Genomic DNA, 25,336 nt, shown 5'->3' with positions numbered 1-25,336 from the left:
TTTATCCAAAATGAAAATATCCAAATAGTACAAAATGCTAAAAATAAATACATGAAGAAAGCAGATGCTGAGAAATTAATGTGTTGAGTGTATTTATGGAAAATGAAATAGTGAGATTTGTGCTGTTTTATTTTTTAAATAAAAATCCTTCAATAAAATAGTGTATAAATTACTTTGAAAGCCAAATGTAGTTTGTTTCAAGGACTCTTAGTTGATTCTTTGTGATAAATTCAGGTTTATTTTAGTAACTCTTCCTATGCAACATGTCTTAATGCAGTTATTTAACATTCCTAAAAACTAAGCACAAGTTTGTGATTTGAGGAAGTTAAGAGCCAAGGCTCTGGCATCAGAACTGGACGAGCATGTCTGGTCTAGCAAGCAATGTGACCTTGGGCAAGTTAGTTGATCTCTCTTTAAGACTCAATCTTTATTTGTAAATTGGGGAAAATACTAGCTACCTTGTGGGTTGCTATGAACAGTAGATGAATTAATCTATATAGAGTGCTTGCCCAGTTAACACATTTGCTACCTGCTGTTATTATCATCCTTCTCATTATCAAACTCATTCTCAAGAAGGTCCTGCAGCCCTTTACTCTCAACTGAAAGTGTGTGGTATCCAGACGTTTAGCTTTGCAGTCACTAGACATTATAGTGCTTGGAATGTAAAGTTTAGTGGATTATTTTTCCACTTAGGAAATGAAGACTGTATTTTTCATGGAAAAGGAGAGTTTGGTATGTTAAACTTTTGGAGAACAGAGCTGCAGGCCCTGTTGAAGTAGCAGAGCACTAGAAAAGATTTCTTTATAGGTAAATACAGAAAGATATTGGCAAGTTTACTTCTCTATTTTGATGAATGCTGTTGGAGGTCCCTTTTATTTTTTTTTAATGTATATTTGTAAGTTTAGCTCCTTAAGAGAAGAACAATATCTGAGTAACCTGAATATAGTGTGGGCATCTGATAAATATTTGTTGAACAAATGGAATTTTTTGGAGATAATATGTAAACTTTATAATAAATGGTAATTAGACTAATAATATTTCTACATTAGTCACAATTGGTTATTTAAGTATCAACCCTCCTTATAAGTGAATTTACTGGAATACATTTTCATTGAAATTAACTTTTAAAAAAATCTGTTTTTGCAGGTGGTTGTACCCAGAAGCCCTTTCCAGGCCAAGGGACTTCTTTTGTCATGCATAGAGGATAAAAATCCTTGTATATTTTTTGAACCTAAAATACTTTACAGGGCAGCAGGTAAAGGTTTCCCTTATTTCATATTTGTGAATATCTTTATACATTTTGTTATGCCCAGCTGAAAATTATAACTTTCTTTCATAATCTTGATTTGTATTTTTCTTACAGAAGAAGGCTCTGATTACTTTCTTCTATATTTAGTCTGTCCTCATCTGTATATTTCATGTTAACCTTAGGGAAAAATCCATCTGTTTTTATATTTTATGTTTAGCCATTTTATATTTTGACTGTGGAAACAAAGAAGCAATGTGAAATGGTAGTAAGAACATAGGGACAATGTTTTGCTACATAGTAGATATTTAATAAATATGGGCTGAATGAAAAAGTGAATGAGTTCATTGTACTAAATAATATCAAATACCTGTTTAGCTAAAGTGTCCTTATAAGTTTTCAGCTAAATTAGAAATGTTTGATAGTGAAGGGTATATTACTAATGCTGTGACATCAGGTCTACACTGGGATGACTGTCGAAGCAAACTGAGGTGCTTGCTGAAAATCGTGTCTGTAACTCATGTACAATTGCTTATTTATCAGCTGTAGTGGAAATTTTAAACATTAGACTATTCTATCTATGAAGTATATTTCATTATGAATTCAAGAGACATTGTTTGGCAAATGATTTTCCTTGAACAGTTAAGCTTAAAAATATTGTGATGTGGTTTGTATGTAATAAAATGCACAGATACTAAGTATTCAGTTTGAAAGATTTTTTTAACAGTCTTATATATCCATGTAACCACTGTGCGTAATATGACAACATTTTTCATCACTTTAGCAAGCTCCTTCCTGCTTTTTCCCTGCCAGTCCATTCTGCCAGTCACCTGATTGCTGTCACCATAGATTAGTTGCTCATGTTTTTGGGCTTCATCTAAACAAATTACACAGTATATATTCTTTTGTGTTTGCCTTCTTTTGCTCAACCTAATGTTTTTGAGATTCATTTATGTTGTTGCTTGTATCAGTAGTTTATTCCTTTTTCATTGCTGGGTAGCATTTCCATTGTGTGACTATACAGTTTGTCTATTCCCCTGTTGATAAACAAATGTCCATCATTGTTTTTTAGTTTTTGCCTATTTTGTACAAGGCTGCTAGGGACATTCTCATATACATTTTTGTGTACATAATGTTTCATTTTTGGGGGGTAACAAACATACAGGAATGGGATTTGTGTGTCACAGGGTAGATACAGATATAATTAAGAATCTACTGATGTTTTTCATTTTACGTGTGCTATTTTATACTTTCTCTGGAAATTAATCAGAGTTCCAGTTGCTTCTAAGTTAAATATATTTTAAATTGGATCTCTGTAGTTTTTAGGAACTCTATTGTGACCTGTCTACTGTTATGGAATAAAACTTAAAGATTTAAAATCTTGAGTTAACAGGAAAACACTGATGGTATATACTGAGTAGCTACTTGACTTTTAATTACTTTAGCTACACTACAGATATTTGTGGGGCCAACCCACTGTTAAAGCTTATCAATTAGTGCAGAGTTTTCTCCCAGTATTTAATAGATGGAGACTGAATAAAAGAAAATTTGGAAAAGTAATATTCACTTTGCTGCAAATATTAAAATTAGGATTGGTAAAGGAAATGTTGAAAGTTATGGAATTCCAGCTAAGAGAAAGAGCATGAGAAATTTGTTGCAGGATTGGCCCTGGAGGAGATGGTGAAAGACTCTAATGAACAAGAAGGCTCAGAACCTTTTAGAAGTTTCTGCTTGATCGATTATGTGCTATTCCTAGAACTCTCTTCTCTTGACCCCTAGTGGCTTGGTAAAGACCAAAATAAACACCAGTTATTTCACAGCTTGAGAGCCTCTCTGCGTAAGATAGTATAGGCTGGGAAAAAAGAGCTAGCCACCCAAATCTTCATGTCAGTCTTTTCTAGGTGGTTATCAGAGTTGAGCCCTGAGCCAGCAGCATAAAGGCATCCTGGGAGCTGACCTTAATTCATGATTGACTGAATTGGAGCCTCTCTTAGTAGGTCTCCAAGTGGTTCTGACTCACACTGAAGCTTGAGAACCAGTGCTTAATGTCAGTGCTGAAGCAGCAACTGACAGCAAAAATACAGTTTTCACTGTATTTTATTCTTGGTTCTTATACAGAATTCAGGTTGCTTTTAACCAATCATTTTCTTAGATTTGTCCTCTGGTTCAAATCAGTACCGTGCAGCTTGCTGTATCCTGGTTTCTGCTTGTGGGGTGGTAGGGGTGTGGCCTCTGCATGTCCCAGCACTGACTCCTCCATTGCTTTCTACATGCAGCCCACTCTTCTCCGGCTCTCAGATCTGCTTCACACTGGGCTCGCCAAACTTCCACTTGTTTGGAATGTTAGAAAAAGAAATGGAGCATTTTGTTTCATTAATCTGAGGTGCTTTATGGAAGACATTTCTGTATTGACCAAACAGACCGATAAAGCAGGTTCTTTAGAGTCATTTCAAAGATCAGAGTAGCCTGATAGTCTTCCTATTGCCACCACTTATAAACTAAGGTATCTATGAATTTAGTAGATAAATTTATTTTCTAGATTCTTCTTGAATTTCCATCCTACATTTGGGAATAGTTAAAACACAGTAGACTGCATATATGAATTTTACATTTAGAGTTTTTTAAAAATTCATATTGCGAAAGGTCAGAGTAATATAGGTGTTATATTAAATACTAGGATGACAATTCTTTATAAAAGTAATTGGGAGTTGTATTCATCAGATGATAGTTCATTTAGGTTAATTATATTCTTAATGAAATGGAACTAACATAGTCAAGAATAAGATAAGAGTCTGAGGTAATGTTTATAAAATCTGTGCACTTGAATCCTTTATTTATTTATGGAATGATATCTTAAACAGAGATATATTCATGAGTTAGACAACTCTAAAAAGTTAGATGTATTTTTTAGGCTAACAGTGAAAACTATAGTAAGACCTTGAATAAGATAGAAATCTATTTCTCTGCTGTAAGTGCCCAGATCAGCTCCAGGGCGGCTGTGGTGGCGCCTCTGTCATCACGGCCCAAGGGCCCTCTAGTCTCTGTCCTGGCCTCTGGCACTCAGCGCCTGGGTCCAGATCCACTTCGCTCCTAGCTTCCCAAAGACATTTCAGCCGCCAGGAGGGGGAAAGGGGAGGCAGAAGGGAAAAGGGATTCTGCTCTGAAAAGAATGACTGGGAAATTGCACATACTAAATCTACTCACGTTCCATTGGCTGGAAGTTCATCACAGGGCCATGCCTAGCCACAAGGAGGCTGGGAAAAGTAGGTTTTAGCTTAGTGCCAAACTAAAATTTTTATTATACAATGAAGGGATGTTGACAACTACCAGTCTCTACCACAGTTCTTGTGTGGTTTCCAAAAGAAGGGAATTTTAAAGAGGGAATAGAGTTATTAGAAATATGATTATTTACTGTTTGATCCATAGTCCACTCTACGAATCTACTTCAGAGAGATACTGGTAAAAGTCTGAAGAAATACTACTCTTTATTGCAGTGCCTTATATAAGCAAGGACTGGAAACAACCCATTTGTCCATCACTAGGGTATTTTGGGTTGGTTGCAAAGCTAGGCTACATCTATCTGCTGGATTATACTGCAGCTCTTTAAAGGAATGAGATCTCTAGATAACTGCTAGAGATCAGGGTTTTAGCAGATGTAAGACACTAGATACAAGGAATTTGTATAGTCATTATTCCTATAATATATGCACTTATAGAAGCTAAATAGTCTATGCTAAATTTGTTGCTTCTATATTTGGTGCTGTATCCTGAAATCTACAGGGCAAACTGTGCGGAAGGGAAGATGGACATAAAGTATGGGAGAGCAAGGACAGATTCAAAGCTGCTTGGGTGGATTGGCACCCACAGGACAGTCTGGGACTCTCACTGCCTCCAGTCCTTGGTGTGAAGAAAGAATTGATCCTAGGGATAGGAGTCTTTAATAGCCTGTCTAAGAAATGGTGAGGGCCAGAACTGGCAGAGAGGGATGGATGGGTTATAAATTTGTTAGATTGTATGAAATACTTGGTGTCTAAATGAATTTAAGGAGGGGAAAGAAGAAGGTGTCAATAGTTTGAGTACAGAATATGGTTTCCTTGTCTGGTAGTAATGGAAGAATGGTAGATTAGATACCCTGAAGTAAATGGGGGTTTGTTTATTTTAAATGTATACAGAGCTGGCATGGAGGTTAGGATTGTGCGGAGTACTGAAATGAAGCTCAGAAACTTGGGATGTAATTGAATGCCGAAGTACAAAGTATCCCTGTGGATGTTTGCCAGGTCTTGGAGACACTGTGCTTCTGCTTTGATGACTTCATGGGACACTGGCGGTAAGACATACAAAGTCCAGGGCCCAGTGTAGATAGAATCTATAAGGAACCTTTGCTTAAGGATGTGTATGCCACATCCATAGGGTGAGGTGGAGGGATGACAGGAAGGTAAGTGACCTGTCTTGACTCTTTGTTGATGGAGAGAAAAGAAAATCTCAAGAATTTTTATCACAAGATGGCTCCTCCAGAGATATAAACAATACCAGTGTGGTCTGAAAATTAATAAGGAGATAATTTAAAGTTGTTCTGGTTTGGTGGCACCACAAGAGAGCTGTTGGAATGACACAAAGTCCTCTCTGGAGTCACTTCAACCCAGGCTTTAGAATAGTCCCACAGATAAAGTTCCAAGGAAAAAATAGTGTTTTTTTAAGCAGAAAAAAGAAAAGGCAGATGTAGGCCCATTGAGATTTCAGATACTAAAATGATCACATAGAGAATATAAAAAATAGATTTCATATTAGTAAAAGAAGACACTTCAGAATATAAGCTGTAGACAAGCAAATTTGAAGAATGGAATGCAGTATCTGTAACAGAAAAAAAAATCTCTGGTTTAACTAGAAATTATAACAGATAAAGGGGAAATGAGTAAACTGGAAGGCCAAAAGTATTAGCTGCATATAGTTTAGAGAAAGAAGGAACATATGAGAGAAATGTTGAATATGGAGGGAGAATGGGAAGGTCTAAATATATTCAAGAAGCAGAGATGAGTGTGTTGCTTAATAATGTTCATTCATAGAATTTTGCTGACAGAAAAGTAATTCCTTGGCATATTTTTGCTATTTTGCGCTATTGGAACTAGCTTGGTGCAGTAGGAAGTATCAACTATTGCTCATTAACCGTTACTTTGCATCAGCTATTACCTGCTTTTCCCACCAGCAGCATCATTTAATAAGATGTTATTTTCCCAAAGCCAGAATAGTGTTCTGCACATAATTCCTGAAACAGAGTGTTTATATGCAACTCTTTAAAGGAATGACATCTCTTGAATAACTTTTGGAGATCAGGGTTTGATCAGATGTTAAACACTAGATACAAGGAATATAGGATAGGCATTATACCTATAATATACACAATTATAGAAGCTGAACAGTCTTTAGGGATATAGGTAAAGAGTTCCTTAGGAAGCTAAAGTATTTGGTATCTGTAAAAATAAGCATGCTAATTCAAAGAAAAATTTTCCCCTAATGTATAATTTTTACCTCTATCATTTATATCTCTAAATCCAATTCAAGATTCAGTTATAGAAGCAAATAGTTATTCAAGGCTTTAGCTTGTAGATGTACACAGCTCTTTGTTGTTCATTAATCTTTTAGCATCTAATGGTCCTTTATTTTCCATGTTCTTCCCATGGCCTCTGTTCTTACCCTACTCCATGTGGTTCTGAAGGGGCTATCAGTCATCACATCTGATGCCTATGGTCTCAGGTGATGGATGTGAGGTCAACTCAGCTATTCTGAGTTCTGTTCTGGAATTTTGTATGTGGAGAGCTGTACTTTCTATAGGTGTTTTGCCTGAGAATATGTGAGGTTGGGGCCACTAAGTCCCTTACCACTTAGTCAGTGATAGGCTGTAGTAGAAAAATCGTGAGGCCAAACATGTTCACTGGGGATGGGAGGAGGGAGACAACTAGACATCAGAAGTTACAGTCCGTACCATTTCAGTTCTTTAGGTTAGTTCTTAAAGTTCCGTGAAATACTTTTATTCCTGTAATTTTCCTTTGAATTTCCTTAGATCCTTCCATTTAATCAAGCACATTAAAATTTAACCTTCTCTGAGTATCAGTCCCCACTAATGTATCATAAGTAATTCTGACTGATAGTATGTCATCTTGGTAAGAAAGATGTTTCTCTTTTAAGATGGAAATATCCCCAGTTTATACACAAAAGTAAATTCAAAATGGATCAAAGATCTGAATGTAAGTCATGAAACCATAAAACTCTTAGAAGAAAATGTAGGCAAAAATCTTTTGAATATAAACATGAGCAACTTTTTCCTGAACACATCTCCTTGGGCAAGGGAAACAAGCAAAAATGAACCAATGGGACTACATCAAACTAAAAGGCTTTTCTATACAGCAAAGGCATCAGAAGAAGAAAAAAGGCATCCTACAGTATGGGAGTATATATTTGAAAATGACATATCTGACAAGGGGTTGACATCTAAAATATATAAAGAGCTCATATGCCTCAACATCCAAAAAGCAAATAACCTGATTAAAAAATGGGTGGAGGAGATGAACAGACACTTCTTCAAAAAAGAAATGCAAATGGCCAGCAGGCACATGAAATGATGCTCCACATCACTAATTATCAGGGAAATGCAAATTAAAACCACCATGAGATATCACCTCACACCATCTAGAATGGCCAAATCCAAAAGACAAGGAACAGTAAATGCTGATGAGGACGTGGAGAAAGGGAAACCCTCCTATACTGCTGGGGAGAATGTAAATTAGTTAAACCTTTGTGGAAAGCAATATGGAGGTTCCTCAAAAATCTAAAAGTAAAAATACCATTTGACCCAGGAATTCCACTCCTACGAATTTACCTGAAGAAAACAAGATCCCTGTGTTGCTCTTCAGCAACAAGAAGGTTGGGGGACAAGCAGGACCAGCCTGTTATCCCCGGGGCTGAGCGAGAGGGCAAGTGTCGGTGGCTTGAACACCCTCCCCTGAGATCTGGGGAAAAACAAAACCACACCAAGCCGGGAGATGTGTCAGCCTCAAGGGTGCAGCAAAACTCAGCTTTATTCCATCAGAGGCTTAGTTATATAGGGGAAGATAAGGAAGTAACAGAAACCAATGGGAATTGATTATTTCATCTGTTACTAGGGTCTTTAGGCAGGTTTCGGGTTAGGTGGGGAGGCGGAGTTAGGGCCAAGAGCGCGCACACGGGAAGCTAGTTAGGCCACGAACGTGGAAATAACAAGGAAGGATGGAAACCTCCAGTCTGCAGCCGTCACAGGCCTAAAAGAGGCAAAAGGTCCCAACAATTCCCCCTTTTTGTTTTATAAATGCTCTGGGATGTCCCGGCAGGCAAGGCCCCTGTCTTAGGTTGTCCCCCTCTGGGGATCTTACCTGTCACTGGGTACCTTGCAGCTCTTCGGTTGTCCCACGCTTTCTCATCCTCTGTGGCCTGTCTTAGGTTGTCTCCACCTTGGAGATCTTACCCGTCATGGGCACGTGGGGAGATAGTTAGGGGGAGTTAACGGACACGGCCTCATCATAAGGTTCACAGTGATCATAGGGATCATCACTGGCTTCTGTGGCAACTCTCTGGTAATGTACCTGCACACACATCAACTGAATTGATTCAATTCTTTCTTGGACAAACTGGATAATCTTGTTAATAATGCAGGGCCCAAAAGTGAAAAGTAGGAGCAAAAGAAGGATAGGACCAAGGAAGGGCAGAATATAGGGCAACCACCCATGTAACTCAGTCCAAAGAAAATTGGCTTGTAATTCTTCTCGGCGTCTCTTGAGGTCTTCTTGAAGTTGCTTGACCTTATTTTGGACTATGCAAGAGCGGTTCGCATAAAAGCAGCACTCTTCCTGTAAAAAGAGACATAAATCTCCCTTTTCAGCTGTGAGGAGATCAAGCCCCCTACGGTTCTGTAGGACTACTGTTGCGAGGGAATCCAATTGTGCTTGGAGGTCAAGAATTGTGCTGGCTACAGCTTGTATATCATCGATCATCTGTTGAGAAAGAGCTTTATAATAATGCAGAGAGGTCCCCAATCCTGCTGCTCCAGTGGCAGCTCTGGTGGCCACCTCAAGGCCTATAAGCAGGGGAATAACTTGGATGGCCCTTTTTGATCTACCTCCAATGTGGTCTAAAGCAGGAATAGGGAGGCTCTGATTATTAGAGACCACTCCAATGTCAGGGAAAATTACAGCTGGAGCACAAAGCCCCGTCCAGTCTGTCGGGAGAAAGCCAAATGCATCTTCCCCACAAATGAAGACTGTTCCATTAGGGGGACAGAGAAAGGTATTGTTCACAGTAATATTTTGTTGACAAAAGGAATAGTGGATTCGGCCCACATCTGTCTCACTAGTATTACCAGAACTGGGGTCAGCTTTGAAGCATGGGCCTTTAGGGGAAAGAGGGTCTAGATAGACTCTAGAACTTAGGGGTAACAGCTGGCACTGGGGCTCAGCCTGTGACAGGTTAACAAGAAGAGCATTGGCTTGTAATGGTCCCAGCCTCAAGCACAGCCAGCAATCCTTAGCTAAATTGGGATTGGTTCTATTGAGTAAGGTAAAAGCAGCCTGTATGATTGATTGTGTCTCAGGATCAAGAAGCAATTCTCACCTGATCTCCGGGAGGCTAAGAGGGTGGTAAATTGGGGGATTTTGGTCTTCAATCAGCCTGTCTACCAGTTTTTTAATTTTGGTACTGTCGAGCCTGATCTTGGACTCCGCCCCCATCAGAGGCACCTATAGGGGCAAATTTATTCCAACAGACGTTCTCTCCCCTATTCTTTCCACAGTCAGCATATTCATCCTTGCCTTTTATCAGAGTTGCATACCAGTATGTTTTGTTCTAGGGAGTGCAGGGGATAACCTCCTGATAGCATGTAGCATGAACGGAGGCAAGAAAAGTGGTGCAAGGACACTTAGAGGGGGATTTCCCTTGGGCAGGTGAAGATATTTTGGGGCCTGGCCAACAATGGGGAGTGGGAACTCTCCCAGGCCATCCATTTTCTGTCCCTTGCATAAGTGTAACTGCCCGTTGCCCATTAGGGCAGGTTTTGGTAGAAGTATAACAGTGTGTGGGAGGAGGGGCCTTGGAGTGAGCGCAGGCTGTGCAGGGTTCTCCGATGGTTTTTCGTAGTATGGCTCTTGCTTGACCGGCATCTCCAAATCCTGTCCTAGCTAATGGGAGATTTATTGCCATTAACAGGAAGACCAGCATCATTGGGTTCATTGGAGACCCTGAAAGAGAGAAAGAGAGATATCCTTAGGAGGCGGGGGGCCTTCTGGGTCATCATTGACATCAGTGAACTCCCCCTCCTTAGGGGGCTAATACTTGAGATCCCTTGCGGGGACCCAGATCGGCCTTTTTTCATTGGTCGGAAAGACACAGCTGAATCCCCTTCCAGCTGTAATGAGGGGGTCTGGGCCCCTCCATTCTCCAGTAAGGGGGTCCTTCCATCGGGCTCTAATCGTCCGATAAGTAACGGTTGTTGTCCAGTGCTTTTGGAAGGGCGAGAAGTGTTCGCCTTTGGCAAAATTTAAAATATTTAGAGTAAATAATGCCATCTTTAGTTGATCATGGGGGGGAGTGTTCCCCCTTTTTGTTTTATTATTTGACATTTGAGGGTATGATTGTGTTTTTCCATGATTGCTTGTCCTTTAGGGTTATAAGGAATTCCAGTGGTATGGGAAATTTGCCATTTACTCAAGAATTCAGTGAAAGATTTACGAATAAAGCAGGGACCATTATTGGTTTTGATTTGATCTGGCAGGCCAAGAACGGCGAAGCACTGGAGAAAATGGCTTATGGCATGTTTAGATTTTTCTCCCATATGGGCTGTAGCCCAACAAGCATGGGAGAAGGTATCAACTGTTAGAAATATGTATTTAAGCTTCCCAAAAGGGGCAAAATGTGTGACATCAGTCTGCCAAAGGTTATTGGGCCTCAGGCTTCGAGGGTTCACTCCACCCTTTTGAAGTGGAGGAACCTGTAGAAAGGGCTGGCATGATTTACATGTTCTAATGATCTTTTTTAAGTCTCTAACGGGGACCTGAGGGAACCGATGGTATAGTCCCCTCCAATTAGCATGTGTAAGTTGATGAAAAGAGGTGGCTTCCTGTACTGTGTAGGCTGAAGCTAGTTGGTCTGCAAGAGCATTGCCCCTCGACAAAAAGCTTGGCAAGTCCTGATGTCCTCTTAAATGTACAAAAAGGGGAACAAGTCTCTGTTTTAACAAATGGCGGGCTTGAATCATAAAAGGAGTGATGGAATTACTGTCAAGTCTGATGTGAGCGTCCACAAGGTTGGGCAGTAGATTGACAATGTAAAGGCTATCAGAAAACAGATTAAGAGAGCCTTGGATCTCAGATAGAGCTAAAACAACAGCAGAAAGCTCTTTAAACTGGGCGGAGCCCTGTACCTCATGAAAGAGGGTTACAGCTGGAGGGCACTCACTTGTGCCTGGGGGGAACATTACCATAGAGGCTCCCTGTTTACCTCTGTCCGTAAAAACAGGGGAAAGAGGGCTCTGCCTCAATGAGGAACATTTTTGGCAGCTGCCACGCCAACTGGCTAAAAGAACTCATCCACTTAGAGGGACCATAGTGACAGTCTACTATCCCTGGAAAGCTTTCCATGGCCATTGCCAATCTGGAATTATTTCTCTGTAGCCACGAGAAATCATTGACCCAAAAAAGGACGATCAAAGAGTGGGGTTCACACCCAAACAGACGGACAGAAAGATCTCATCCCTTGACAATGCAGTCAGCCATTTGATCCACCATAGAGTACACCCAGAGTGCTCCTCCCACAGATAGATGTATCTAATGTATGGGATCCCCCTTCTGAGCCAAAAGGGCAGTGAGGAGGGTCTCTCCTGCCATAATATAGAGGACCAGTGGCAAGTTTGGATCATATCTTTTTAAGGCAGCATTATCAATGGCATGTTGAACTTTTGTCAATGTGTCTCTATGTATAGGGGTTAAAGTCACTGTTGAGGCTAGGTTAAGGCTTTTTAATAGGTCGAAAAGAGGGATAAGATCAGCTGTGGTTATAGGAATCCAGGGCCTCATCCAATTGATTTCTCCCAGCAATTTCTGGAGCTGTGGTAGCGTATATGTGTCCTGAATACATAACTGGGGCTTAACGGGGGAGACAACATCTAATGTTAAAGTAGTCCCCAAAATTGTAAAAGGAGCTATCTGTTGAACTTTATCTGGGACAATTTGAAAGTTGTAGTTTTTGAGCAGGGAAAGGCACCTTTTAAAGAGGTCGTCTAATTTGCGGGAACAAGTGGCCCCCAAGATAATATCATCCATATATATGTAAAAGAGTGCATCAGATTCCTCTCAGCTTGTTGCTGGCATTCCTCTTTATACAAAGCACACCACTTAATATAAAGGGGGCCAGGGAGAACCGCCCAGGCAAGAGCCCTCCAATCTGTGGCAGTGCACGGATGGTGAGCAAGTCCCTGGAGGATGGTCTCAGTTCAAGGAGCATTGGGGCCATCCTCAAGAATGGCCTTCTTTAATTCCTTAAGGTCACCTGGCTCCCAAGGGTACCAGGGGGCAGGGCGGTTACCTCCGGGATTAACATTGACTGGAAATAGCTGACATGGCCCTGGGTTAGGTTGTGGGTGGAACAATGGATTTTCTTGGGGTTGGCAGCCAATAGGAGAGCATGAATCCTTATATGGGAGAGGAACCAAAACCCCTGCTCATTGGTATGGAGGAGGGGGGGCTGATGATGATTTGAAAGGGTTAGAAGAGGAACTAGTACCAGGAAGTGGTGGGTACAAAGGAGCCATGGATTTGGGAGGTCAGGGGGCGGCATCAAAAGGGTCAAGGGCACCATTGCCACAATTCTCATCCGGCTCTTTATGGCTTTCTTGTCCTGCCGGTGTGGACTCAGCCTGAGGAAGGGGATCAGAATCTCCCTGGGAAGGGGCTCCCGACCCAGTGGTTTCCCTGTCTATTAAGTTCTTGGCAGCTGGCTTCAATGGCCGAGGAGGGAAGTAACTCTTAAGGGCTGCTAAAGTGGGGAAGGTCCCCAGAGGGGGAATATCACCCTGATTAACTTGGGCTTTGCGTGCGAGTTGCTCCACCCTGTCCCAAGTTTCCCAGTCAAACAAATTACTTGCAGGCAGCCACGGGGCGACCTTAACTAAGGTCTCCCAGGTTTTGATAGCTTGGCTATCAGAGAGCTCTAGGCTTCTACTTTGGAGGAGGACCCTAAGGGATTCAAGAGAGGGATCAGGCTTGGAAGAAGAATGTCCCATATTTTATGGGATTACACTTACCTGTAGTCCAATTAGCTCGTTAGTGAAGTTCCTCGTTCCTCACACAGGGCACCAGTTGTTGCTCTTCAGCAACAAGAAGGCGGGGGGACAAGCAGGACCAGCCTGTTAACCCCGGAGCTGAGCGAGAGGGCAAGTGTCGGCGGCTTGGACATCCTCCCCTGAGATCTGGGGAAAAACAAAACCACACCAAGCCAGGAGATGTGTCAGCCTCAAGGGTGCAGCAAAACTCAGCTTTATTCTATCAGAGGCTTAGTTATATAGGGGAAGATAAGGAAGTAACAGAAACCAATGGGAATTGATTATTTCATCTGTCACTAGGGTCTTTAGGCAGGTTTCGGGTTAGGTGGGGAGGCAGAGTTAGGGCCAAGAGCGCGTGCACGGGAAGCTAGTTAGGCCACGAACGTGGAAGTAAGGAGAGAGGATGGAAACTTCCAGTCTGCAGCCATCACAGGCCTAAAAGAGGCAAAAGGTCCCAACATCCCTGATTCAAAAAGACATCTGCATCCCTATGTTTATCACAGCACTATTTAGCCAAGATATGGAAGTAATCTAAGTGTCCATCAGTAGATGAGTGGATAAAGGAGAGGTGTCGACCTCTTTAAAAGGTCGACAATGGAATACTATTCAGCCATAAGAAAGAAACAAATCCTACCATTTACAACAACATGGATGGAGCTAGAGGGTATTATATTCAGTGAAATAAGCCAAGTGGAGAAAGACAAGTACCAAATGATTTCCCTCATTTGTGTGGAATAACAACAAAGCAAAACTAAAGGAACAAAACAGCAGCAGACTCACAGACTCCAGGAAGGGACTAGTGGTTCCCAATGGGGAGGGGTGGGAGAAGGTGGGTGGGAGGGAGAGAAGGAGAAGGGGATTGAGGGGTATTATGATTAGGACACATGGTATCAGGGGGTCCTGGGAAGACAGTGTAGCACAGAGAAGACAAGTAGTGACTCTGTGACATCTTACTATGCTGATGGATAGTGACTGTAGTGGGGTGTGGGGGGGGGACTTGATAATATGGGTGAATGTAGTAACCATAATGTTTTTCATGTGAAACCTTCATAAGAGTTTATATTAATGATACCTTAATAAAAAAATAGCCCCAGTTTGACAAGCACAATAAACTTCAGCCTTTTTAACTTAATACAAATGCTACTTTAGTCCTAATACTTGAAGTATGAATCCCATCTATATATAATAGTACTTACTTCATAAGATTGTGAAGAGAATTAAGTGAGGTAATTCACATGTATCTGTCTTATGTTTAAGCACTTTTTGAACGTGTGTGCTAGATACAGAGCTATACTGTGCAGATGTATGGACTCTTACTTAATCCTCATGACAATGTTATCATTAAAACTATTACTTCATCACCATTGTATAGGTGAGGAACCAGAGCTCAGGGAAGTTAAGCGACTTGGGCAAAGCCACACAGCCAGGATTCAAACCCAGACAACTGGCTTTAGGATGAGGTATTGAGCATTTATTGCACAAGTGGTTCCATTTAATCTTCACAGAAACCTTATGAGGTGTGTTATCCTGAAACTGAAGTTTATAGAGTTTAAGAAACTTGCTTACATAGGAGTAAGTGAGAATAGGTTTAAATGAAGATGTTCTGACCCAGAGGCTGCCCTCTTTCTAACATTACCCTATTTTGTATCCCATTTAAACTTTATTGAATGGAGGTCATAAATGAAACCGTTTCCTCCAGTGTCCTAGTTTCATGTCAAGAAATATGCTGTCCATTTTAATTCTGTAGGAAAATGAAAAAAGATCCACTTTTTAATTGAATAGAAATATATGCTATCTATAGCCATGCTTTAAGGCAGTACATCACTTATACAGTATATACTGTGAGGTTTGAATATGCATGACATTAATTTCTCTATTGGCATGGGATTAATTTACTTCTTAGAAAGTTATAAAAATTGTTCATGTCACAAGTCCAGGGTGTTCACAGATGGAGTCTGGGAGCCTCTGCTCCATGTAGTCATTAAGGGACCTAGTCACATGTCCCCAACTAGAAGGAAAGAAAGCTAAAAAAATATAGTCTTCCTGCATTTTGAGTGGGGAATAAAACTTTGGTGAGTGCTCAGCATTGTCCCTTTCATGGATGCTCTTGACATCCCTCAGCCCCTCTTTTTGGACCCGGCTCCTCTGTATTGGCCCACCTTCAAGCATCCGTACTGTGGGGACTCTTCACATGTCTGGTCTATGGCATAGAAGTTATTTCTTTCAGTTCAGCCATTAACTTTATAAATTGTAAAGATGAAAATAAAAATAGGTAAGGCATTCTCTATGCTTCACTTTTCTTGAATTTTGTTTCTACTTATTCTGAATATACAATTAATAGATATAAAACATGTCTTTTAAATTTAGAAAGAAAATAACTAATATCTGGATTGCTGTAATAATGACATTCAAATGCAATTGAACTTTAAAAAATGGCAGAGGGATATTTAGAAAAGATAGAAAAGGAAGAGCAATCTAGACAGTGAAAATTTACAAAATAGTTATGATTCAAAGAGAATGAGTCAGTGTGACATTAGCAGATAGAAGTAGCTTGTGGAGAAGCTGTTCTTTTGTATCTTTTGAACTTTTTGGTTTTATTTAATTGAATGAGTCCTGACATCAATGATTAGAAGTAAATATGATTTTCTAGTGAGAAAAAACGGAAGACCAAAGGCCTTGTGCTACTTATTTACAAGATTCAAATTACCCTTTCAGGTGGAAATAATAGGTCATAATGATTTTTTTAAAAGCAAATACACCAACTGTATGTGAATTCATACATTCTGAAGTGAAGAAAATTGTTTTCAGTAGGTTTTGAATAGTAGAAGGCTCTAAAAATATTTTTGCCTAATTTCATTGTACACAAGAAGAATGTTTACATTTTAAATTTGTTTTGATTGGTATCATTAAGCCGATCACATATTTTTATACAGTCGAGTACATGTAATGCTAGGTACACTTATTGAGAAGAACTAAGCTTGATCTAATAATGCAAGAAAATTTAATTCATTTGTTAGATTTTTGAATTAATTTTTAAATTGAAATAAAACTTGTAGAGAATTTAAAAAGTCAAATCGTATGTTTTGTAACAAAAAATAGTCATTGCTTATCTCAACCTTCAGATCCATTCTTCTCTCCCCATAGGCAATCCTTTTAAATTCTTTTAGTAGTTTCTTGTAATTTACTATGATACTTACAAATAATATGTTTCTACTGCTTTTTAACATTTTAGGGATTATTATTTTAACTTCCTACTAGATTTCAACTGTTCTATGCCACCGTTTCTTCCCCAGCATGCTGTCCCTCCTCCAACACATTCAGACTTTTTCTTACATCTTCATCGAGTTACAGTATAATTTTTGTTCAGGTAATTCTTTGGTGTTTCCATTGCTATGACCATATTGTAAGATTCACAATTGAACAAAAAAAAAAAAAAAAAAAAAGGAAAAAGAAAAAGAAAGCATTCTTCATTTCTTCTTTGGTATACAACTGTTTTCTCTGAACAAAATGTTCTTTTTCTCTCTCTTTTTTTTTTCCATTTGCTTAATTTCTTATGTTCCTGTTACTAATATAGTCCCTAATCACCTCAGTATAATCTGTTCTCATTATGTTTGGACATATTATGTGGCCAGTCAGGATTTCTTTTTCCTGTAGACATCCTTTCTGCTCTGGGGAAGTCTAATAAAGTGGTTAAGTGTATGGATTCTGGAACCAGACTGCCTGAGTTTGAAGTACTGGCTCTACTCCTTACTAGCTCGGTGACTTTTGGCTACCTACTTGATTGACCTTTCTGTTTCAGTTGCCTCCCTGTGAAATGAGGACAATGGTGATACCTATGTTATTAAGTTGACTTAAAGATGGCAGGATTGAATGAACAGATTTAAAGGCACTTAGTATACAGCCTGGCACAGTGGAAGTTCTTAGTTCTTGTGGTGGTTAATGTGATTGTTCTTTCCAGAGATAGTTATATTGTTATTCTTTGGTATGTGATAAAAATATATCTGGGCACACATCGGTTATTTTATGTGTATTTATAAGGTCAGTGATAAGGTTTGCTAAATGTTAACTTGGATCCCTAACTACAAAGAAGTAGTTGCATTATTCTATTGGGCTAATTTAATTTTCTTTTTTAAAAAAGAAGATACATACCTGATGAAAATAAGGTATTCTAATATTTTAGTATAAGTAATGTTATACTCAGTGGTTAATGATGCCTTACATTGTTTTCCTAAAGATTTTTATAATTATGAAGAAAATGCATCCTCCATCAAAAACCTTTTGATGCCTAACAAGCCACTCTTAAAATTTATTGCCTTTAATCAACAACTTTTTTATATAGCTCATGTGCAGGTCAGCAGTTTAGACTGAGCTCATCTAGACTGTTCGAGTTTAATCTGGGCTTCCTCATAGATCTACTGTTAGTTAAAGATCCGGTGTGGGTTGGATTTGCTGTCACACATGTCTGCGACCATGGCTGGTAGGCTGTGATCCATTTGTCTTCCATCTTCCAGGAGGCTAATTCGAACCTGTTCACATAGTGGAAGCAGAGGTTTCAAGGAAGCAAGTAGAAATACACAAGTCTTTTGAAGCATAGGCTAGGAACTGGCACACCTCACTTCTGTGTTGGCCAAAGCATGTCACAGGGTCAGCCCAAGTTCCTTAGAAGAGCAAATCAACTCCATCTCTTCATAGAACAGCTGCAAAGTCATATTGTAAAGGGTATGGATTCAGGGGATTAGAGGATTGTGGCTGTTTTTCAATTTTTCATATATGCTTATTGAAACTCTTGGAAAGTACAAAAGACAAAAAGAGCTAAAAAATTCATCCCAAACTAATACTGACTTTTTGTTGTGTACACTGCTAGACTTTTATCTACACTTAAACATACATTTTTACCGTAAATTGATTTGTTTTCATTTGATTATAACTGACATTTTACATTTCATGTTTATATCATATTTGTTCTTTATTGTTCACATAGACTTCTATCTTAACCTTGTGTGGAGTAGCATTTATTGCAAACCTAAAACAGGCAGGGAATGCAGTTAATAGATTATTATTCTCTTTTGTGATTGGAAGGCCTGATCTAGTATTAAGTAGCAAGAAGAATGAAAAGGTTTTCACTTAAAGTGCAAAATTACCTTTGATTTTATTTATATATCTTCTGTGATTGACCTGATGATAAACTGAAATACTACTGATGGAATAGGATACAATGGAATTAAAAAAATTTTTTTTGTTATGGTATCATTAATACAAAATTATATGAGCAACATTGTGGTTACTACATTCCCCCTATTATCAAGTCCCCACCACATACCCCATTACAGTCACTGTGCATCAGCATAGTAAGATGCTATAGAGATAGTACTTGTCTTCTCTGTGCTATACTTCCTTCCCCGTGCTCCACCCCCCGCTACATTATGTGTGCTAGTCATATTGCCCCTTAATCCCCTTATCCCTCCCTTCCCACCCACCCTCCACAGTCCCTTTCCCTTTGGCAACTGTTAGTTCATTCTTAGGTTCTGTGAGTCTGCTACTGTGTAGTTCCTTCAGTTTTTGCTTTGTTCAGATGACTGAAATCATTTGGTACTTGTCTTTCTCCACCTGGTTTATTTCACTGAGCATAATACCTTCTAGCTCCATCTGTGTTGTTGCAAATGGTAAGATTGTTTTCTTTTTATGGCTGAATAATATTCCATTATGTACCACCTCTTCTTTATCCACTCATCTGCTGATGGACACTTAGGTTGCTTCCATTTCTTGGCTATTGTAAATAGTGCTGTGATAAACATAGGGGTGCATCTGTCTTTTTCAAACTGGGCTGCTACATTCTTAGGGTAAATTCCTAGGAGTGGAATTCCTGGGTCAAATGGTATTTCTATTTTGAGTTTTTTGAGGAATCTCCATACTGCTTTCCACAATGGTTGAACTAATTTACATTCCCACCAGCAGTGTAGGAGAGTTCCCCTTTCTTCACATCCTCCCCAACATTTGTTGTTTGTCTTTTGGATGTTGGCCATCCTAACTGGTGAGTGGTGATCTCTCATGGTCATTTCAATCTGCATTTCTCTGATGATTAGTGATGTGGAGCACCTTTTCATGTGCCTGTTGCCCATCTGAATTTCTTTGGAGAAGTGTCTTTTCAGATGCTCTGCCCATTTTTTAATTGGATTATTTGCTTTTTGTTTGTTGAGGAATGTGAGCTCTTTATATATTTTGGATGTCAACACCTTATCAGATACGTCATTAATGAATATATTTTCACGTAGTGTAGGGTGCTTTTTTGTTCTGCTGATGGTGTCCTTTACTGTACAGAAGCTTTTTAGTTTGATATAGTGCCACTTGTTCATTTTTGCTTTTGTTTCCCTAGCCCGGGGAGATATGTTGATGAAAAAGTTGTTCATGTTTATATTCAAGAGAGTTTTGCCTATGTTTTCATCTAAGAGGTTTATGGTTTCATGACTTACATTCAGGTCTTTGATCCATTTTGAGTTTACTTTTGTGTATGGGGTTTGACAATAATCCAGTTCCATTATCTTGCATGTAGCTGTCCAGTTTCGCCAACATCAGCTGGTGTAGTGGCTGTCATTTCCCCATTGTATTTCCATGGCTCCTTTATCATATATTAATTGACAATATATGCTTAGGTTTATATTTGCACTCTCTATTCTGCTCCATTGCTCTATGGATCTGTTCTTATGCGAGTACCAAATTGTCTTGATTACTGTGGCTTTGTAGTAGAGCTTGAAGTTGGGAAGCATAATCTGCTTTACTTTTCCTTCTCAGATTGCTTTGACTATTTGGGGTCTTTTGTGGTTGCATGTGAATTTTAGAATTATTTGTTCCAGTTAGTTGAAGAGTGCTGTTGGTATTTTGATAGGTATTACATTGAATGAGTAGATGGCTTTAGGCAGGATGGCTGTTATAACAATATTAATTCTTCCTACTCAAGAGCATGGGATAAATTTCTATTTATTAGTGTCCTCTTTAATTTCTCTCAAGAGTGTCTTGTAGGTTTCAGGGTATAGGTGTTTCACTTTCATGGTTAGGTTTATTCCTAGGTTTTATTTATTTATTTATTTATCTACTTATTTATTTATTTATTTATTTATTGGGCATCTCTCATATTTATTGATCCAGTGGTTGTTAACAATAGTAAAATTCTGTATAGGGGACTCAATGCACAGTCATTAATCAACCCCAAGCCTACTTCTCAATAGTCTCCAATCTTCTGAAGCATAACGAACAAGTTCTTATATGGTGAACCAGTTCTTACATAGTGAATAAGTTCTTACATGGTGAACAGTGCAAGGGCAGTCATATCACAGAAACTTTCAGTTTTGATCACGCATCATGAACTATAAACAATCAAGTCAGATATGATTATTTGTTTGATTTTTATACTTGAATTATATGTGAATCCCATATTTCTCCTTTATTATTATTAGTTTTTTAATAAAATGCTGACGTGGTAGGTAGATGCAAGATAAAGGTAGAAAACATAATTTAGTGCTGTAAGAGGGCAAATGTAGATGATCAGGTCTGTGCTTATAGACTAAGTATTAATCCAAGCTAGACAAGGGCAACAAAACATCCACGATGCAGAAGATTTCTCTCAAAATGGGGAGGGGGTAAGGTTCTAAGCCTCACCTCTGTTGATCCCCAATTTCTCACCTGATGGCTCCCCTGCAACTGTGCCTGTCTTAGGTTGTTCCTCCCTTGAGGAATCTTACCCGTTCTGGCTAACCAGCCGTCTCCCAGGGCCATACAGGGAAATGTAAAGTTGCTAAGTGAGAGAGAAGCAATATTCTTTGAAAAGGTTAGCTTTTAACTTCTTTGCAGATTTATGCCCTGTGGCTTCTATGCCCAGCATTTGTCTTGAGGTATCTTTACCACTTGGAAGAATTATGATACTTGGTAATTTTTGATATGAGGCATGAATTCTACTAAAGGGCTGTAATTAGGAAGGAAAAAGAAAAGCTATAGAAGTAGGAGATGGAAGAAAACATGGGAAGATTGATTATTTCTTTGACATAACCTCTTGTAGAGTAACATAAGCATGTATAGGTTTTAACAAACTACTAATTAAATTGCGTACACACATTAACAGAATAGGAATACAGATACATAACCAAAGCAGACCTACAATTACCAGCCATATCCAGTAAAACCAAGAAAACCAGTTTGGTACCCTAGGCATTTGTGAAAACTTATCAATGATATGATGGATATTGTCTAACTGAATTTGAATTGTTTGGGAAAAATTACAAATTAAAACAACACATTCCTGGGAACTGTTCACATCCCATATGTTCTTTTAACAGTAGATAGTCTATAGTTGCACGATTTTGGAGCACTGCAACTTGCACTTCTCCTAATTCTTGGTTGAGTTCCAACAGTATAGATCCAGTCAAATTTGTTGTTTTACTGTATGCACAGGCCAGCTTAGGTATGTCCTTCTTCATTCCAGTGGCAAGTCCAGGAACCGGTGGGATGAATGCAGCTACAACTGCAACAGCACCAGGATCTTTGTTGAAGTTTTTTGATGATCATCTTCTGGAATGACTCTTTCAGAGGATGTTGATGTTGGAAGTTCTTCTTCATATTGTATCTTAATTCATTTTCTGGGTAGCCAAATTAGGCTTTGGTCCTCTGTATAAACAGAAACAAACCCTTTGCCCACACTTTGATATGACCTTTATACCATTGTGAAGAACCTATTGGAGACCACCACACAGGAACTGCTTTTTTTTTTTAAGAGAAAGAAATATTATCAGAAAAATGTACTTCCATAACTGATCATCCGACATCCTTTAAAATATCAAAATTAAGAATATGTAAAGCATGCATTAATTGTTGATTTGCAGTTAATTTTATCCTATCAGGAAGTAATCTCCCCATTTTTTTTGTTATCATTAATCTACAACTACATGAAGAATATTATGTTTACTAGGCTCTCCCCTACACCAAGTCCCCCCCCACAAACCCCATTACAGTCACTGTCCATCAGCATAGCAAAATGTTGTAGAATCACTACTTGTCTTCTCTGTGTTGCACAGCCCTCCCATTTCCCCCACCCACCACATTATACATGCTAATCATGATACCCCCTTTCTTCTTCCCTGCCCTTATTTCTCCCTACCCTCCCATTCTCCCCAGTCTCTTTTCCTTTGGTAACTGTTAGTCCCTTCTTGGGTTCTGTGATTTTGCTGCTGTTTTGTTCCTTCAGTTTTTCCTTTGTTCTTATACTCCACAGATGAGTGAAATCATTTGGTATTTGTCTGTCTCCACTTGGCTTATTTCACTGAGCATTATACCCTCTAGCTCCATCTATGTTGTTGCAAATGGTAGGATTTGTTTTCTTCTTATGGCTGAATAATATTCCATTGTGTATATGTACCACATCTTCTTTATCCATTCATGTAGTGATGGACACTTAGGTTGCTTCCATTTCTTGGCTATTGTAAATAGTGCTGTGATAAACATAGGGGTGTATCTGTCTTTTTCAAACTGGGCTGCTGCATTCTTAGGGTAAATTCCTAGAAGTGGAATTCCTAGGTCAAATGGTAAGTCTATTTTAAGCTTTTTGAGGAACCTTCTTACTGCTTTCCACAATGGTTGAACCAATTTACATTCCTACCAGCAGTGTAGGAGGGTTCCCCTTTCTCCACAACCTCGCCAACATTTGTTGTTGTTTGTCTTTTGGATAGTAGCCATCCTTACTGGTGTGACGTGATATCTCATTGTGGTTTAAATTTGCATTTCTCTGATAATTAGCGATGTGGAGCATCTTTTCATGTGTCTGTTGGCCATCTGAATTTCTTCTTTGAAGAACTGTCTGTTCAGTTCCTCTGCCCATTTTTTAATTGGATTATTTGCTTTTTGTTTGTTGAGGTGCATGAGCTCTTTATATATTTTGGATGTCAAGCCTTTATCGGATCTATCATTTACGAATATATTCTCCCATACTGTAGGGTACTTTCTGTTCTACTGATGGTGTCCTTTGCTGTACAGAAGCTTTTCAGGTTGATATAGTCCCACTTGTTCATTTTTGCTTTTGTTTTCCTTGCCCAGGGAGATATGTTCATGAAAAAGTCGCTCATGTTTATGTCCAGGAGATTTTTGCCTATGTTTTTTTCTAAGAGTTTTATGGTCTCATGACTTACATTCAGGTCTTTGATCCATTTTGAATTTACTTTTGTGTATGGGGTTAGACAGTGATCCAGTTTCATTCTGTTACATGTAGCTGTCCAGTTTTGCCAGCACCATCTGTTGAAGAGCCTGTCATTTCCCCATTGTGTGTCCATGACTCCTTTACCAAATATTAATTGACTGTATATGTTTGGGTTAATGTCTAGAGCCTCTAATCTGTCCACTGGTCTATGGCTCTGTTCTTGTGCCAGTACCTAATTGTCTTGATTACTATGGCTTTGTAGAAGAGCTAGAAGTTGGGGAGTGAGATCCGCCCCACTTTATTCTTCTTTCTCAGGATTGCTTTGGCTATTTGGAGTCTTTGGTGTTTCCATATGAAGCTTTAAGCTATTTGTTGCAGTTCGTTGAAGAATGTTGTTGGTAATTTGATAGGGATTGCATCAAATCTGTATATTGCTTTGGGCAGGATGGCCATTTTGACGATATTAATTGTTCCTAGCCTCGAGCAGTGGATGAGTTTCTATTTGTTAGTGTCCCCTTTAATTTCTCTTAAGGGTGACTTGTAGTTTTCAGAGTATAGGTCTTTCACTTCTTTGGGTAGGGTCATTCCTAGGTATTTCATTCTTTTTGATGCAATTGTGAATGGAGTTGTTTTCCTGATTTCTCTTTCTATTGATTCGTTGTCAGTGTATAGGAAAGCCACAGATTTCTGTCTGTTAATTTTGTATCCTGCAAGTTTGCTGTATTCTGATATCAGTTCTAGTAGTTTTGGAGTGGAGTCTTTAGGGTTTTTTATGTACAATATCATATCATCTGCAAATATTGGCAGTTTAACTTATTCTTTACCAATCTGGATTCCTTGTATTTCTTTGTTTTGTCTAATTGCCATGGCTAGGACCTCCAGTACTATGTTAAATAACAGTGGGGAGAGTGGGCATCCCTGTCTTGTTCCTGATCTCAGTGGAAAAGCTTTCAGCTTCTCGTTGTTCAGTATGATGTTAGCTGTGTGTTTATCATATATGGCCTTTATTATGTTCAAGTACTTGCCCTCTATACCGATTTTGCTGAGAGTTTTTATCATGAATGGATGTTGAATTTTATGAAATGCTTTTTAGCATCTGTGGAGATGATCATGTGGTTTTGTCCTTCTTTTTGTTTATGTGGTGGATGATGTTGATGGATTTTCGAATGTTGTACCATCCTTGCATCCCTGGGCTGAATCCCACTTGGTCATGGTGTATGATCCTTTTGATATACTGTTGAATTCTGTTTGGTAATATTTTATTGAGTATTTTTGCATCTTCATTCATCAGGGATATTGGTCTGTAATTTTCTTTTTTGGTGGGGTCTTTGCCTGGTTTTGGTATTAGGGTGATGTTGGCTTCATAGAATGAGTTTGGGAGTATTCCCTCTTCTTCTATTTTGTGGAACACTTTAAGGAGAATGGGTATTATGTCTTCTCTGTGTGTCTGATAAAATTCCGAGGTAAATCCGTCCGGCCCCGGGATTTTGTTCTTGGGTAGTTTTTTGATTACCATTTCAAGTTCTTTGCTCATAATTGGTTTGTTTAACTTTTGTGTTTCTTCCTTGGTCAGTCT

The 25,336-nt window shown here is 39.1% G+C and overlaps 1 protein-coding gene across 9 annotated transcripts in view; it reads left to right on the top strand.

Moving 5' to 3' along the window:
• BCKDHB (branched chain keto acid dehydrogenase E1 subunit beta) overlaps nucleotides 1-25,336 on the top strand; it is a 355,238-nt gene that overhangs the window by 79,972 nt on the left and 249,930 nt on the right. For 8 of the 9 annotated variants that reach the window (XR_012124140.1, XR_012124139.1, XR_012124144.1 and 5 more), the window contains one exon: nucleotides 1,147-1,255. The exons of the other annotated variant lie outside the window; for it this stretch is intronic. Coding sequence is in view for 4 of the 8 variants with exons in the window: in XM_073219362.1 (XP_073075463.1) it covers nucleotides 1,147-1,255 (109 nt within the window). In the remaining 4 variants the exon portion in view is untranslated. The remainder of the gene's footprint in view (nucleotides 1-1,146; nucleotides 1,256-25,336) is intronic. 9 annotated transcript variants of the gene reach the window in all.

Source organism: Manis javanica, chromosome 13 (genome assembly GCF_040802235.1).
Source record: "Manis javanica isolate MJ-LG chromosome 13, MJ_LKY, whole genome shotgun sequence".
Lineage (NCBI taxonomy): Eukaryota > Metazoa > Chordata > Mammalia > Pholidota > Manidae > Manis > Manis javanica.
The sequence above is the reverse complement of the archived record's forward strand: the minus strand, read 5'-3'. Positions and strand labels throughout refer to the sequence as shown.